Genomic DNA, 18253 nt, shown 5'->3' with positions numbered 1-18253 from the left:
CAATGCTCAAACTACCACACAATTGCACTCATCTCACACTGTAGTAAGGAGAAGGCAATGGCAACCCACTCCAGTGTTCTTGCCTGGAGAATCCCAGGGACGGGGCAACCTGGTGGGCTGCTGTCTATGGGGTCGCACAGAGTCGGACACGACTGAAGTGACTTAGCAGCAGCAGCAGCACACGCTAGTAAAGTAATGCTCAAAATTCTCCAAGCCAGGCTTCAGCAATACGTGAACCGTGAACTTCCAGATGTTCAAGCTGGTTTTAGAAAAGGCAGAGGAACCAGAGATCAAATTGCCAACACCCGCTGGATCATCGAAAAGACAAGAGTTCCAGAAAAACATCTATTTCTGCCTTATTGACTATGCCAAAGCCTTTGACTGTGTGGATCACAATAAACTGTGGAAAATTCTGAAAGAGATGGGAATATCAGACCACCTTACCTGCCTCTTGAGAAACCTGTATGCAGGTCAGGAAGCAACAGTTAGAATTGGACATGGAACAACACACTGGTTCCAAATAGGAAAAGGAATACGTCAAGGCTGTATATTGTCATCCTGCTTATTTAACTTATATGCAGAGTACATCATGAGAAATGCTGGACTGGATGAAGCACAAGCTGGAATCAAGATTGCTGGGAGAAATATCAATAACCTGAGAAATGCAGATGACACCACCCTTATGGCAGAAAGTGAAGAACTAAAGACCCTCTTGATGAAAGTGAAAGAAGAGTGAAAAAGTTGGCTTAAAGCTCAACATTTCAGAAAACTAAGATCATGGCATCCAGTCCCATCACTTACTTCTTGGCAAATAGATGGGGAAACAGTGGCAGACTTTATTTTTTGGGGCTCCAAAATCACTGCAGATGGTGATTGCAACCATGAAATTAAAGATGCTTACTCCTTGGAAGGAAAGTTATGACCAACCTAGACACCATATTAAAAAGCAGAGACATTACTTTGTCAACAAAGGTCCGTCTAGTCAAGGCTATGGTTTTTCGAGTAGTCATGTATGGATGTGAGAGATGGACTATAAAGAAAGCTGAGTGCCAAAGAATTGACGCTTCTGAACTCTGGTGTTGGAGAAGACTCTTGAGAGTCCCTTGGACTGCAAGTCCATCCTAAAGTTCAGTCCTGGTTGTTCATTGGAAGGACTGATGTTGAAGATGAAACTTTAATACTTTGGCCACCTGATGGGAAGAGCTGACTCATCTGAAAAGACCCTGATGCTGGGAAAGATTGAGGGCAGGAGGAGAAGGGGACACCAGAGGATGAGATGGTTAGATGACATCATCGACTCAATGGACATGCTGCTGCTGCTGCTAAGTTGCTTCAGTCATGTCTGACTCTGTGTGACCCCATAGACCGCAGCCCATCAGGCTCCCCCGTCCCTGGGATTCTCCAGGCAAGAATACTGGAGTGGGTTGCCATTCCCTTCTCCAATGCATGAAAGTGAAAAGTGAAAGTGAAGTCGCTCAGTTGTGTCCCACTCTCAGCGACCCCATGGACTGCAGCCTACCAGTCTCCTCCATCCATGGGATTTTCCAGGCAAGAGTACTGGAGTGGGTGTTTGGGTAAACTCCGGGAGTTGGTGATGGACAAGGAAGCCTGGCGTGCTGCGGTCCATTGGGTTGCAAAGACTCGGACACGACTGAGCAACTGAACTGAACTGTGTGGCTCAGTGGTAGAATCCACCTACAATGCAGGAGACGTGGGTTTGATCCCTGTGTCAGGAAGATTCCTTGGAGGAAGAGATGGCAACCCACTCTTGTATTCTTCATGGGACAATCCCATGGACAGAGGAGCCTGGTAGGCTATAGTCAATGGGGTTGCAGAGTTATACATGACTGAGCACAGCTCATGCCTACTTGCTACCATATTGGGGCTTCTTTCTACTTTAAATTTCTATGAAACGCATTGTCTATTCCATCAATTTTGCTAGGATCACATTCCATCTTAAATTTAACCAAATGCCTTCATGATTTTGTGACATGTATGTGTCTTTTACCAAATAAACAGTAAGCTCCTGGTAAATGTCCCTTGGTGATTTTCCAGTCTCATTTGTTATTCAATCAAATTATTAACCCTACTTAACTGAATCCATATTAAAATTTTTTCTTTGCATGTAAAGATACCCATCTTATATTAAGGGTAAAAGAGGACAATCTTCTTGAATGTCACATGATAATTTTAAGAATTTACTTCTGCATATGCATATGAACAACAACTGAATATTTAGGTATAGACAGATGACACAATTTCCTTCCTTACTTTACTATTTTGTATTTTTGAACTGTATTTCTCAACTTATGTGTTCAAGGCTTGTGACCTACTACCTCCACATAAACTAAGGAATTAATTTATGAATACTAGAAGAAATTATAAACAATAGACAATTCTGTGAAAACAGCTTAAAATTCATTTAATATTTAGGCCTAAGAAATCTTTCTATAAAATCTGAACATGTTAGAGACTCTATCTGAGTCTCTAGAAGTTGTAGCCCCAACACTTAAAAACAGCAGGAGGTGGTTCTGGGACCAGCAGAACACTCTAATGCTAAAGCCTGCCTAAGCACTAAATAAAATGACACCAGGCAGGTGTCATATGAAGTATCAGTCATAGCACAATACGCAGCTTTCTAAGAGTTAAAATGTGCTATTTACATGGAAGGAGATAACACCAAGTAGTTAGGAAGTGCTAGTTTAGAGAAGCAGAGACCAACCTAATCCGTATTATTTATAGAATAGAGAATGTTCTCAGCTAAAGTGCTGCAAAAAAAAAAAAAAATTGGCCCAGAAAGGCAGAATTACAATCATTAGAAGATTTATAAAATCCATCATGTTCAAATACAATGACAAAAAACAAATAAACACTTATTTATTTAAAAAAACAAATTTACAAAACCAAAACTTATCTTAGCATTTTTTTATTAGTCTGACTTTACTTTTTAATGGTCTTCAATGTATCTGTGACAAAAATAAATAAAAGTGCTAAAGTGCTAAGAAACCATATGCTAACTTGGGATGTTATCTGTATTTTTTAAGACCAATCAATGTTTGTTTTCTTTTAAATGGAGATACTGGCACTTTTTCTCTTAAAATAAATGTTTATATGTCTCACCAACACCACCAGCCTGTAGCCCAGAACATCACACATAAAAACACAATGCCATTAAAAAACAAACAGGAATCCTGAAAGAGAAAAGAAACTCTTGTTTTAATATAGTAAATTGTACTCAGACTCCCTTCCCATTATCCTTTAGAACAACCAGAAATTCCTTCCAACCTGCATCCTTAGCCCAGCAGAGTAAGAATAAACTCTAATAAATAAATACTAAATTTTATTGATAATACAGTATTTTTCTAGTAACACACAACGTTCTTCTCTTAACAAATGTCGATTTCTTAAGATGACTTGTTTTTATAAGCTCTAGTGTCAATATATTCCAATAATAAATTTATTATTCATATAATTTATTTCATACATAATATACAACTTTTCTCTAAAGAAATTTAAAATATACATTCAATGTAGCCAAGTTCTATTCTTAAAAACAACTTTTCCTTTCTTCTGAGTTTACTTCTCCAGAAGACCAGTCCTTAAGGACTTCTGGAGTCTAGCAATGTTGGCATCCAGTTCTGCAAGGCCATTTCTGAAGTCTTGCTCATCACGAGATGTGAACGTGGAAAAAGAAGAGATGCTCCAATCAGAAGTTAAGTCAGAATTTAAAAAGCTACCATCAGAGACTGCACTGCTTTTCACTTGAATGTTGCTGTTCTGACAAGTGGAGGGGCCATGACAGGCCGCCGATTTCTCCTCAGTGGCAGGGGGGATCTTGCAAATGGCTTCCTTTATTTTCTTGAGGAGCTGCTTGTCCTCCATATCAGCTGTTCTGGAAAGTTTCTCAGGTGCATCTTCTTCCTTTTTGCAAGAGGAACAAACTCCAGGTGCACGGAGTTTATTTTCCTTTTCAGCAACAAGTCCACTGACCGGTTGTGGTGGAGCTACACTGATCTGGGCCTGGGGGGATAATCTCTTAGACAGTGGTGATTTCTTTTTAGGAGTGCTTCTAGCAAATGGAATGTAAATTGTTTTATCCAAATTATGCTCATCTTCCACTAAGGTCGTAATTTCACTCTCCTCATCAGAATCCTGTTTTGAAAGGGCAGAAACGATTCCAGGGGCTGATACCGCCTCCATGCTCCTAGTATTACTATGCTGAGGGCCTTTGGAGGGCAGAACATTTTCATAAGGTCTATCTGGCACCATGTTTTCCTCATTGTCAATTGTAGAAAGAGGCTCTGAATGTGTAGTAAGAGCGTGATCTGGTTCTAACTTACTTAGGTAGCTCATTATGGAAGTGTGAGCAGGGATCGGGTCACGTTGATGTTGCTTTTCATAAATGTTCAAAAGTGATTTGGTAAGATTATTCCCAGGCTTGCAGCGAGCAGTGTCCATACTAAGATCTGAGAGAAGCTTTGCCATACTGTTCTGTAAAGTTCTGTTAAGAAGAATTCAGTACACTAATTATTTCTTTTTACCCATTTCTTTCATTTACTTACATATTCCTCTCATCTTTAAAAGAAATTATCTGAGGCAAGCACCTGGCTCTTAATATGGAAAAAAGCAACTAAAAGCACAAAATCACAGAATATGCTCTGGAAAGAGAAATTAAAGTAACAATTGATAAAAGATGTTAGTCTGCATCAAACCTAATACTATTATATCTAAAAATGGAGGCTCAGAAAAAATTTTCTCTTAAGGTAGAGATGTTTTATTCTTGAGCAACACTGCAAAATGGTAAATATACTACCCATTTGTCAGTGGATTGTGATAGTAACTATTACTCTACATTCAAAACATATATGGAAAGGATATTGGAACAACACTGGCAAAAAAAAGGAGAGTTAGACATAATTAAATTATCTGGTTTAATTAGGTATAACCGACAGCTAGACTCCAGGGAAAGTGTGATATAAGGAAAACCACACAGGGTTTGAAGTCAGACATAAATTGATTCATATCCTAGCACTATTGCTAGCTGTGATCTTGAACAAGCTGTTCATCCTTTCTGAATCTCAAGTTCCTCAACTGCAAAATGAAGATAACTACTTCACATTTAGAATGAACATTAAATAAGATAAAATAATAAAACATAAGGGTAAAGTGCTTAGCACATTTTCCATCTGGTGACAGCTTTTATTGGTAGTCCTCTTAAAACCATTTTATACAAGACCTTAGTCTATTTTGAATGGAATCATATATATTCTTAAATATAGATAAGAAAAAGAAACACACCAATTTAAAAAAAGATACAGAGAACATTAACAGGTAATTTTAGAAGATTACAATGAGTCAATAAGTATGTTTTAAAGTTTGACTTTTATCAGAGAAATTCAAATTTTTAAAATACTATTTTTTTTTTTTTGGCCTACCAAGCTAACAGGAAAATAAGAATATCCATTGTTACAAAGGCTTGGAGAGGCAAAGTGGGAGTGTACACTCTCCTAGCAAAATAGCATTATATCAGAAATCTTAAAGATTTTTATATCCCACACCTTTAGACCCACCAAGTTGCACTTCTAGGAATTTAACCTACTGATATTCATCAATAGGCTGCACCCAAAGATATATTTACAAAGATGTAATTTATAACAGAAAATTGATGAACTTAATATCTTTATCTTCAAATACTGTGGACTGATTCAGGTAAATTACAGTCTTACTACATCATAGCCATTTTTTACAGTCATGTTGTAAACAATATTTATTGATAGGAAAATGTTCATTATATAAGGTTAAATTTAAAAGAATAGGCCATAAAGCAACAGTAACAATACTATTTTTGTAAAAACAGTTATACACATCCAAATAAACTACTAAAAGGAAATCTCTGTATGAAACAGCAGTGATTATATTAATATCTTTGGATATACAATGAGTGATTCTTTTCCTACAAAAGGAAAAAAAAAATCTTTCCCAATCTGGCATATACTGTCATCTTAAATATGCTATGTTTTGAGTTCTGACTGCCCTTCAAATGGCAATGGCTCCAGCCACTTTTTTTCATACCTCTTTCAAGAAGCTAATGAGCTACTATTAAAAGATAAAAAGTATGCTATAGAAACCATCTTTACAGAAGTGCTGTAATGAGTAATGATAATCCAACCAGACAGCATACTAACATTTTTATTTTCATTTATTTTTAGAAAAGAAATCCTTATGTTAAAGTTCCTTTTCAGACTTAAATAAAAATATTATCTTTGCTCTGTACAAAATTCACAATACAGAAAGGGACATGTAATAAGAGTCTAATCTCTGGAAATTAAATGCAATCATTAAGTTTCTCATGTGTAAACAAATGTGACTTACCACTGTCTTTGAAATTAAAAGAAAAATCTCTGTAAATAAAGAGATAAAACTATGCCAAAATTTTAAAGGAAGCAATACAAGCACCTAAATAGCTACAAAGTAGATATATCCGTGTTTCTATTACATGAGACTCAGCTAAACACACTGATTTTTAATGCTTGGAAAATTGGTGCATTTTCACAATAAAAATGTGAAGTTCTTTCTTGGCTATTTATAAAACTATACTAATTTAAATAAATATCAGCACTTGTATGAGTGCTCTTAGAAACTATCAGAAGAATATTTACTACTTATTTACTGAAAAATATATTAATTTTCCTCACATTTTAATAACATGCATTCTAGTAAAATCTAAAAAAAGTAATAAAGATGTATTTCAAAACTATTGAAAGTTGGAGAAGAAAGAAATGGTTTAGGAAATTTGTTTAGCACTTGTATGTGAAACTTCTAGCTCCACTATTCCTCCCCAGCAGTCTGAGAAAGGCATTTAAAATTTTTGTCAAATCTCTGTGACTATTTAACACATGCAAAAAAAAAATACACATTCACACACACACATACATATCTGACTGAGTTATATGGCTATAGGAAAAAGAGATGGGGTAGGCGAACATGAAGATTTATCTGTATTGTCAAGTGTTGTTGACTTATGCTCTAATGTTAGAAATAAAATGTAAATTGTCACAGTAGCCCAGCTATAGTACTGGGGATATTCCTAATTAATTGAATTGCCTAGAGTAACACCAAACACATTACAAGTCACCAGTGTAGGTGAATTTTGACAACCAAGATCAAAGAGTATTTTTTGTCTGTTTTGTCTTAAATTTAAAGGGCAATCTGGTCTAAGTAAATCCTAGCATTTTTCTGGACATTTCTTAGAAATAAAAATCATAAAATACATGGCTTTTTGTGATTAACTTCTTTTACCATAAATACTTAAAAATAGCGAAGTTTTCACCCTAAATTACTCCTCAGAAAAGAGAAGATGCTTTTCTTTAGAGGCCTTATAAAGACTTTCATAAGAAGGGGCATCCTCACAATTAACTTGGAACAAGAGTGGTGTACCCCAATATTCCAGCAACTCTGATTAGAGCCTAATTAACACGACATGGATATAAGAAGTACATTTTGCTTTTCTCACTGTTCAATAAAAGTTTGAGTGAAATTATTCTGTGAAAAATGAATGTGGGGGGAAGCAATATTTCTATATTAACATAGCTTATATAAAGTCATTTCAAATATGTTTACAAAACTAAACTAATAAATATTCTTTATATACATATATATATATATATATATATATATACACACACACACATATATATATATATGTATAGGCTTCCCTGGTAGCTCAGCAGTAAAAGAATCCATCCATCTGTAATGCAGGAGATGTGGGTTCGATCTCTGGGTCAGGAAGATCCCCTGGAGAAGGAAATGGCTACCCATTCCAGTATTCTTGCCTGGGAAATCCCAAGGATAGAGGAGCCTGGTAGGCTACAGTCCTGCCAGGACTGCAAGAGTCAGATACAACTTAGTGACTAAACCACCACCATATATCTATATATCATTTAGTCTCTAAAAGTTTATAACTCAAAGTGGGGAAAAAAGTGTATAATTCAAAATGGGTCTTTTCATTTGAAATACAAAGACGATTGTTTTATATTCAGGATTGCTTTATATTTAGAACTATGAATTTCCAGGATCATTCAAAAGCATGGTCAGATCTGATGATATACAATTCAGGCCTAAAAATGACTGACTTCTCTAGGATTTTAAAAAGTCAGTTGAAAATCCAATTTTTGTCAACCACCTCAAGAGAAAACTGAGCTTTATAAAAGAATATCATATAAAAATTGAGTGAGGTGGTTTTATTTATTTAAGCCAAGTTAAGGAACAAAGGAATCTTAGAAATTATTGCCAAATCCCTCATTTTACTAATGCAATGAATAAGGTTCAAAGAGGCTAAATAACTTACCCCAAGATCCTATGAACGAGGGCTTACGTTGCTAAGTGCTTTTCATGAATGATTTCTTAGCCCTCTTATCAACCCTAATTATGCCCCCACTTTACAGCTAAGGTTTAGAAAGGTTAACTATCTTGCTCAAAGTCATACAGCTAATAAATGAAAGAGCTGGAATTCCACTCAGGTGTCTCTGGCTTAGACAGTTCTTAACCATTTGCTAAACAAGTCTTCAGCTCCTCATCAGAGTCCTTTGCCTTGGAATCACAGGGTTTAAAAAGGAATTTAGCCACGTTTGAAATTTAACTGGAACAGAAGAAAATATCCTTAGAAATTAGCAAAAACACTGAGAAAAGGATAAGGTTAAGAAGGCAGGTCTGAAATTATTTTGAAGTTTATAAATACATCTAACAAAAGGCATAAGTTATTCAAATGTCAATATCACCTGGTTAATTCTCTCAGTCGAGTCACCTCGGCATCACGCTGGCGTAATGTTATTCCCAGTATCTGATTTTCCTTTTCAGCAGCTTCTAACTTAAACCGGGAGCTTTTCACATTGACTAAGGCTTCCTCCAATTCTAAAACAAAAAGTTTCAGTTTCAGTATCAATTTTTAAAAAGTGACTGTGACTATAGTTCAAACACATACCAATTTTCATTCTTGTTGTCTCAATGTCAAATTGCTGTTTATTTTCAAGTAAAGTTTGATCTTTCTCTTTAAATATACCAGCAAACTTTTTGTTTTCATCTTTCTGATTTTCTATCACTTTTAAGAGCTCTTCATTTTTACTCTGCAGTAATTCCTGGCTCTTTAACGACTCCTGTAATTGATTTTGCAGTGACTTGTTCAATGATTGAAGAGAAAACACTGTAAGATAAAATAGACCAAATAATTATTACCTCAATTTAAAAAGTACAAACCTAGGGGCAAGGTGTCCTGTCAGGTGAGGAAGCTTCTGCTGGAAAATGCAACTCAAAATTTAAACTGAACTACTGCGTGCAACTCTGCTTCGTCACCCAGGAGCAGCTCTTCACCACGGGACCACTCTCGCTCCCCAATCCAAAGTCTCTGTGGCTGGAGGTGTACCCCGTGGGGGAGGAGGCAGATGCGATGGTGACCGACGAGATCAAGCCCTAAGCCTTTGGAGTGGGAGCACTGACTCCAAGACCCTAGACTACCAGAGAACTAACCTTAAGGGGTATCAAATAGTGAGAACTCACACAAAGGAAACCACTTGAAAACAAGACCTGGCATCATCCAACCACCAGTAGCTGCCTATGCAGGACACCTTATCTAAACAACAAACAAACAAAAAATACAAACCCAATCATCAACAAACAGGATTACCACCTCACTCACCCTTGCCCATGAGAGGAAAAACCAACTAACAAACAAAAACTCAGCACAAATCTCACCCTATATGAAGCTTACACAAACCACTGGACCAACTTTAGGAGGGCAGAAGCCAAAAGGAAGAAAGAATTCAACCTTGAAGCCTAAGAAAAGGAGACCTCAAACACAATAAGTTAAAAAAAAAAATGAAAAAGCAGAGAAATACTACATAAACGAAGGAACAAACTAGAAACACAGAAGTCCAAATAAATGAAGAGGAAATACACAAACTACCTGAAAAAGAATTCAGAATAATGATAGTAAAGATTATCAAAAACCTTGAAAACAAAATAGAGAAAATGTTAAGAATCAATTAACAAAGACCTAGAAGAATTAAAAAATAAACATTCAAAGACAAACAACACAATTACTGAAATTAAAAATACTCTAGAAGGAATCAATAGCAGAATATCTGAAGCAGAAGAATGAATCAGTGAGCTGAAGATAAAATGGTGGAAATAACTTCTGAAGAGCAGAATAAAGCAAAAAGAATGAAAAGAACTGAGGACAATCTCAGAGACCTCTGGGACCATATCAAATGCACCAACATTCAAATTATAGGGGTCCCAGAAGAAGAGAAAAAGAAAGCATATGAGAAAATTTTTGAAGAGGTTATAGTTGAAAATTTCCCCAACATGGTAAAGGAAATAGTCAATCAAGTCCAAGAGGCACAAAGAGTCCCATACAGGATAAACCCAAGGAGAAACACACCAAGACACATACTAATCAAACTAACAAAGACTAAACACAAAGAAAGAATATTAAAAGCAGCAAGGGAGAAGCAACAAGTAACATACAAGGGAAACCCCATACGCTTAACAGCTGATCTTTCAGCAGAAACTCTGCAGGTCAGAAGGGAATGGCAGGATATAGTTAAAGTACTGAAAGGGAAAAATCTACAACCAAGATTACTGTACCCAGCAAGGATCTCATTCAAAATTGATGGAGAAATAAAAAGCTTTTCAGACAAGCAAAAGTAAGAATTCAGTACCACCAAACCAGCTTTACAACAAATGTTAAACTGACTTATATAGTCAAGAAATACAAGAGAAGAAAAAGATCTACAAAATCAACCCCAAACAATTAAGAAAATGGCAATAGGAACATATATATCAATAATTACTTTAAATGTAAATGGCTTAAATGCACCAACCAAAAGACACAGACTGGCTGAATGGATACAAAAACAAGACCCATATATATGCTGTCTTCAAGAAACCTACTTCAGATCTAAAGACATATAGACTGAAAGTAAGAGGAGGGAAAAATATATTCCATGCAAACGGGAAGCAAAAGAAAGCTGGAGTAACAATCCTCATATTAGACAAAACAGACCTTAAAATAAAGAAGATTACAAGAGATAACGATTACATGATATAAGATTACATAAAGATCAAGGGATCAATCCAAGAGGAAGACGTAACAATTGTAAATATCTATGTACCCAACATAGGAGCACCTCAATACATAAGACAAACACTAACAGACATAAAAGGAGAAATTAACAGTAACACAATAACAGTAGGAGACTTTAACACCCCACTCACACCAATGGACAGATCATCAAAACAGAAAATTAATAAGGAAACACAAGTCTTAAATGATACATTAGATGAGATGGATCTCACTGATATCTTCAGGACATTCCATCCAAGTGCAGAAGAATACCCCTTCTTCTCAAGTGCACATGGAACATTCTCCAAGGTAGACCACATCTTGGATCACAAATCAAACCTCAGTAAATTCAAGAAAATTGAAATTGTATCGGGCATCTTCTCTGACCACAATGCTATGAGAGTAGGTATCAATTACAGGAAAAAAAAAACTGTAAGAAACACAAACACATGGACATTAAACAACACGTTTCTAAATAACCAACAGGTTATTGAAGAAAGCAAAAGGGAAATCAAAAAATTTCTAGAAACAAATGATAATGAAAACAACAACTCAAAACCTATGGGATGCAGCAAAAGCAGTCCTAAGAGGGAAGCTTATAGCAATATAATCCTACCTCAAGAAACAAGAAAAACATCCAATAGACAACCTAACTTTACACCTAAAACAACTGGGAAAAGAAGAACAAAAAAACCTCAAAATTAGTAGAAGGAAAACAATCGTAAAGATCTGAGCAGAAATAAAAAGAAATGAAAGAAACAATAGTAAAGATTAATAAAACTAAAAGTTGGTTCTTTGAGAAGATAAACAAAATTGACAAATGTTTAGCCAGACTCATCAAGAAAAAAAGAGAGAAGAATCAAATCAAGAAAATTAGAATGAAAAAGGAGAGGTTACATCAGACAATGCAGAAATACAAAGGATTATGAGACTATTATGAACAAACTATATGGCAATAAAATGGGTAACCTGGAAGAAATGGACAGATTCTTAGAAAAGTTCAATCTTCCAAGACTGAACCAGGAAGAAATAGAAATTATGAACAACCCAATTACAAGCACTGAAATTGAAGCTGTGATAAAAAATCTCCCCAAAAACAAAAGCCCAGGACCAGATGGCTTCACAGGAGAATTCCATCAAACATTCAGAGAAGAGTTAATGCCTATCCTTCTAAAACTCTTTCAAAAAATTGCAGAGGAAGGAACACTTTCAAACTTATTTGACGAGGCCACCATTACCCTTATACTAAAACCAGACAAAGACAAAACAAAAAAAAGAAAACCACAGGCCAATATCACTGATGAACATAGATGCAAAAATCCTCAACAAAATCTTAGCAAACAAAATTCAGCAACACATCAAGAAGCTCATACACCATGATCAAGTTGGGTTTATTCCAGGAATGCAAGGATTCTTCAATATATGCAAATCAATCAATGTGATACACCATATTAACAAATTGAAAGATAAAAACCGTATGAGAATCTCAACAAATGCAGAAAAAGCCTTTGACAAAATTCAGCACCTATTTATGATTGAAACTCTTCAAAAAATGGGCATAGAAGGAACCTACCTCAACATAGGAAAGGCCATATATGATAAACCTACAGCAAACATTGTTCTTAATGGTGAAAAACTGAAAGCATCCCCCCTAAGATCAGGAACAAGATCAGGGTGTCCACTTTCACCACTATTATTCAACATAGTTCTGGAAGTCCTAGCTACAGCAATGGGAGAAGAAAAAGAAATAAAAGGAATCCAGATCGGAAAAGAAGAAGTAAAGCTCTCACTGTTTGCAGATGACATGCTACTGTACATAGAAAACCCCAGAGATAGCATCAGAAAATTACTAGAGCTAATTGGTGAATTTAGCAAAGTTGTAGGATACAAAATCAATACACAGAAATCACTTGCATTTCCATATACTAACAATGAAAATTCAGAAATAGAAATTAAGAGATCAATCCCATTTACCACTGCAACAAAAAGAATTAAATATCTAGGAATAAACTTACCTAAGGAGACAAAAGAACTGTACACAGAAAAGTATAAGACACTGATGAAAGAAATCAAAGACAACATAAACAAATGGAGAGATTATCCATGTTCCTGGGTAGGAAGAATCAATACTGTGAAAATGACTATACTACCAAATGCAATCTACAGATTCAATGTGATCCCTAACAAATTACCAATGGCATTTTTCATGAAACTAGAACACAAAATTTCACAATTAATATGGAAACACAACAGACCCCAAATGGCCAAAGCAGTCTTGACAAAGAAGAATGGAGCTGGAGGAATCAATCTTCCTGACTTCAAAATTAAACTGCAAAGCTACAGTCATCGAGACAGTATGGTACTGGCACAAAAACAGAAATATAGACCAATGGAACAAGATAGAAAGCCCAGAAATAAACCCATGCACCTATGGGTACCTTATTTTTGACAAAGGAGGCAAGAATACACAATGGGGCAAAGACAGCCTCTTCAATAAATGGTGCTGGGAAAAATAGACAGCTACATGTAAAAGAATGAAATTAGAACACTTCCTAACACCATACACAAAGACAAAGACAAACTCAAAATGGATTTAAGACCTAAATTAAGACCAGAAACCATAAAATTCTTAGAGGAAAACACAGGCAGAACATATGATGACATAAATCAAAGCAAGATCCTCTATGACCCACCTCTTAGAGTAATGGAAATAAAAACAAAAGTAAACAAGTGCAACCTGATTAAACTTAAAAGCTTTTGCACATCAAAGGAAACTATAAGCAAGGGGAAAAGACAATCCTCACAATGGGAGAAAATAATAGCAAATGAAACAACTGACAAAGGATTAATTTCCAAAATATACAAGCAGCTCATACAACTCAGTGCCAGAAAAACAAACAACCCAATCAAAAAGCGCGAAAAAGACCTAAACAGACATTTCTCCAAAGAAGACATACAGAGGGATAACAAACACATGAAAAGATGCTGAATATCGCTCATTATTAGAGAAATGCAAATCAAAACTACAATGAGATATCACCTCACACCGGTCAGAATGGCCATCATCAAAAAATCTACAAACAATAAATGCTGGAGAGGGTGTGGAGAAAAAGGAACACTCTTGCACTGTTGGTGGAAATGTAAATTGATACAGCCACTATGGAAGACAGTATGGAGATTCCTTAAAAAACTAGGAATAAAACCACATGACCCAGCAATCCCACTCCCAGGCATCTACCCTGAAGAAACCAAAATTGAAAAAGACACATGTATCCCATTGTTCATGGCAGCACAATGGCTACAACATGCAAGCAACCTAGATATCCATTGACAGATGAATGAATAAAGAAGTTGTGGTACATATACACAATGGAATATTACTCAGCCACAAAAAGGAACACATTTGAGTCAGTTCTGATGAGGTGGATGAACCTAGAACCTATTACACAGAGTGAAGTGAGTCAGAAAGAGAAAGATAAATATAGTATTCTAACACATATATACAGAATCTAGAAGAACGGTACTGAAGGACTTATTTACAGGGCAGCAACAGAAAAACATAGAGAATAGACTTATGGACATGGGAAGAGGGGAGGAGAGGATGAGATGTATGGAAAGACTAACACGGAAACTTATATTACCGTATGTAAAACAGATAGCCAACGGAAATTTGCTGTATGGCTCAGGAAACTCAAACAGGGGCTCTGTATCAACCTAGAGGGGTGGGATGGGGAGGGAGATGGGAGGGAGGTTCAGGAGGGAGGGGATATATGTATACCTATGGCTGATTCATGTTGAGGTTTGACAGAAAACAACAAACCTCTATAAAGCAATTATCCTTCAATAAAAAAATAAATTAAAAAAAAAGTACAAACCTGGAAAAGGTCTGTTTTTAAAAGAAAAGGCTTGGATTTTATTGATTTTGCTTAACAATTATATGCTTGATTAGTTCTATGTGAATATTAAATGTACTTTTTAGAAACTGATCAGCAGAAGTCATATCTTTCTTTCCAATTGATATTTCAGGCTTTTTTTTTTTTTTTTACCTTTTTTAACTAAAGAAAACAAAAGACTAATACATGTACAAAGTAAAAAAAATTCAAACACCACAAAATACCAATGACACCAAAAGATACTCAATGAAAAGTCTCCCTGTGCACCCCATCGCCACTCTCCCCTCAGAAGCAAGCACTATTCACTCTGATATCTTTCTGGAAAATACTTTGGCATATCATATATATTTAAACATAAATGAATCATACTATGCCCACAGTTTCTGACCTCGCCTTCCTCCCCCCCATAAAACTGTTATGTATCAGCACACAGATCTATCATATTCCTTCTAATGGCTATAAAAGTGTATGGTACCAGTTATTTAATAACTGCAGCCTTGAGTGAAGTAGAATCTCAGCATACAGCGGTGAACAACAGAGAAATGGTTTCTGCTCTCATGGAACTGATAGCAAACAAGTAATTATGAATAGTACATACATGTTCTCAAGGCAACAAGAAGGGAAATGGTAGAGAATAAAAAGAGATAAGCTACTTAAAAGAGCAACCACTAGTCTCCTCTCTCCCACCCATCCCCACCTTTTATTCACAATGGAACCAGAGTGATCTTTTCCAAAATTGCTCTGGTGAAGCTGAACATGTTTATGAAGTGTATGTTCTATTGAATGTTTGTATTTTCCTATCCCTTTGTAAGAGATATTTCTGTATATTAGGAATGTCAAGCCTTTATCATATCACGTATTACAAAAATTTCCCCATTTTGTTGATTTTTTAAAAATGTATTAAAAAATAATAAAAATAAAATGTATTTATAATTCTGCTGTACATGAATGAAAAAGATTTCTGGGACATGCTTTATCAATCTTTCTTTTATAGCATGAGAATTTTTGTTGGGCTTAGGAAAAGTTCCCAAGAATACAAAAAGAAATTTCGATCTTTTCCTCTAGTTACTATTTGTTTTTGTTTTTTTCTTTTCTATTACTTTAAGCTCTATGAGCCATAAGGACAATCTGGCAACATCAGTCAAAACTGAAACAGTAATACTCTGACTCAGCAATTCTATGGCTATAATCTACAAAAACAGTCACACATGGGCATAAAGACATGTACAAGGATTTTTGTTGCAGGATTATTTGTACTAGGAAAACAGGGAAAGTATCTAGATATCTATCAGAAAAGGACTTTAAATACATTACGACAGAACTACATAAACAGAATATATACTTAGTTTCAATAGGAAAAAATAATATTTATGTATTTTGATAGAGAAAAATATCCACTACATGCTAAGTGAATAAATGCAAGCTGCAGGAGTATATACTGTGTAATCTCATTTTTACAAAAGAAAAATACATATATAGTTCTACTAGGACTCATCTGTTAATAGTAGATACTCAGTAAGCATTTATGAAATAAATCAATTATAAATGAACAGGAGATATGTGAAAGGAAATACAGACTTTTAAAAAAAAAATAGGGTTGAATTATTGGGAAGTGATAGCACAAATCTTTTATTTTTGTGTTTCTACACTATTTTAAATTTTAATGAATATTATTCCTACTTTTTTAACAAAAAGTCCACTTAAGACAAAGTAATTAAGAAAGTGCAATTCTTTATCAACATTTCCAGAGCCATAAAAAATTCACGATCAGTTCTTACAGTTCTTTTACCTACATTCAAGGTTGCATTCCAGAGAACCAGATGCCTTTTGAGTTTTTTCTCGTTCTCTAAGTTGCTGGTTCAAAATTCTCAATTGCCTAAATGAAATAATGAAGAAACATGAATGCAAGAATCCCAAGCTCATTTTAGAGTGTACATTTGACAGCCTATTAAGATAGAGAACATAAACAGTGGCACCTACTAGGAGAGCAGAAGTCCATCTTGTCCCCAAACATAAGACAGAAACCAAATAAACAAAACCACACTACTGCTATTATTATAAGACGTGAGATAATTTTTAAAAGATTGCCCAGGATGGCATAAAATCTCCCCTCGATAGAAAAAGGTTAACTTATTTTTCCTCTTCCCTTTTTTGTTCTCTTATCTCTTCAGTGATTTCCTTGTTTTTCTATTTCTTTCATTTCTATCTCCTCTTGCTCTTTTCTTCTGTCTTCCTTCTCAGGAAGTATTTTCATTACTGTAATAATTATCTACTTTTAAAAAATCTGTCGTAATTATGAACCAGAATTCCTACAAGGACCAGCTGCTATCAGACAACTATCTGCTTGGTTTGTCATGCAGTGTAAAAACAGGGAAGCACAAACTTATGCTGCTACTAGTTTCTTTATTAGATCTAAAGGTTAATGGCTTTATTTAAGGAAAGAGAATGCCAATAAGCAACAACTCTGCCTCATAATGAACTTCGTAAACAGGAACATACAAAAGGAACTGCAAGTGTTTACTTCTAAGAAGTTAATGCTTAAAAAAAAGTCTAATCTTTTGAGAATTATTATCTGGAAATATTCTGCACTAAAGTATCACTGTTATGAAATCTAAAACGATAGATCCTAGCTCACATCATTTGTATATATTCATTCAGGTTGGATTAAAGAGCTAAACATAAAATATAACAGCAAACAAAACATAACTATACAAGTTTTAGGTGGCAATCTACATAATCTTAAGTGGGAAAGTCATTCCTAAGCAATACTCAAAATCCAGCAACCATCAGGGAAAAAAGTAAAGGATTTAACTACATTAAAACTGAAACTTGTCCTAGAATTAGCAGTCTGGAAGAAAATATCTGCTACACATGTAACAGACAAAGGGGCTGTAACACTGAAAAGCTCCTACAAATCCTAAGCAGGAAAAGAAAACATAACCATCCATAAGAATGGGCAATTCACATAAGAAACAGAAATGGCAGATAAGCATATGAAAAATTCTCAGCCACATTAGTATGAAGAAATGCAAATTTAAAACAGGAGATATTTTATGACCATAGGATTCACAAAAATAAAAGGAAATAACACTTTAAAAATATATATATTTATTTGGCTGCACCAGGTCTTAGCTGTAGGATCTTTAGTTGTGTGTGTGTGTGTCTCTCTGACTCTTTTGCGACCCCATGGACTTAGTTGTGTGTGTGCGTCTCTCTCTCTCTGACTCTACCGTCCCATGGA

General features: G+C 35.3%; 1 protein-coding gene across 5 annotated transcripts in view; it reads right to left on the bottom strand.

Moving 5' to 3' along the window:
• Nucleotides 1–3189: 3189 nt before the first annotated feature.
• The window catches only part of CCDC14 (coiled-coil domain containing 14), a 37602-nt gene continuing 22538 nt past the window's right edge, over nucleotides 3190–18253 (bottom strand). For 4 of the 5 annotated variants that reach the window (XM_081571735.1, XM_081571736.1, XM_081571738.1 and 1 more), the window contains 4 exons: nucleotides 16806–16888; nucleotides 8981–9199; nucleotides 8778–8910; nucleotides 3190–4501 (listed from right to left, as the gene is read on the bottom strand). In XM_081571735.1, coding sequence (XP_081427861.1) covers nucleotides 3577–4501; nucleotides 8778–8910; nucleotides 8981–9199; nucleotides 16806–16888 — 1360 coding nt within the window. In that variant the 3' untranslated portion in view covers nucleotides 3190–3576. Of the gene's footprint in view, nucleotides 4502–8027; nucleotides 8639–8777; nucleotides 8911–8980; nucleotides 9200–16805; nucleotides 16889–18253 lie in introns of those variants that run through there. The other variant, XM_081571740.1, reaches the window with a different exon arrangement.

The sequence above is a fragment of the Giraffa tippelskirchi genome, chromosome 2 (genome assembly GCF_054371585.1).
Source record: "Giraffa tippelskirchi isolate mGirTip1 chromosome 2, T2T-mGirTip1v1.2.pri, whole genome shotgun sequence".
Classification (NCBI taxonomy): Eukaryota; Metazoa; Chordata; class Mammalia; order Artiodactyla; family Giraffidae; genus Giraffa; species Giraffa tippelskirchi.
The sequence above is the reverse complement of the archived record's forward strand: the minus strand, read 5'-3'. Positions and strand labels throughout refer to the sequence as shown.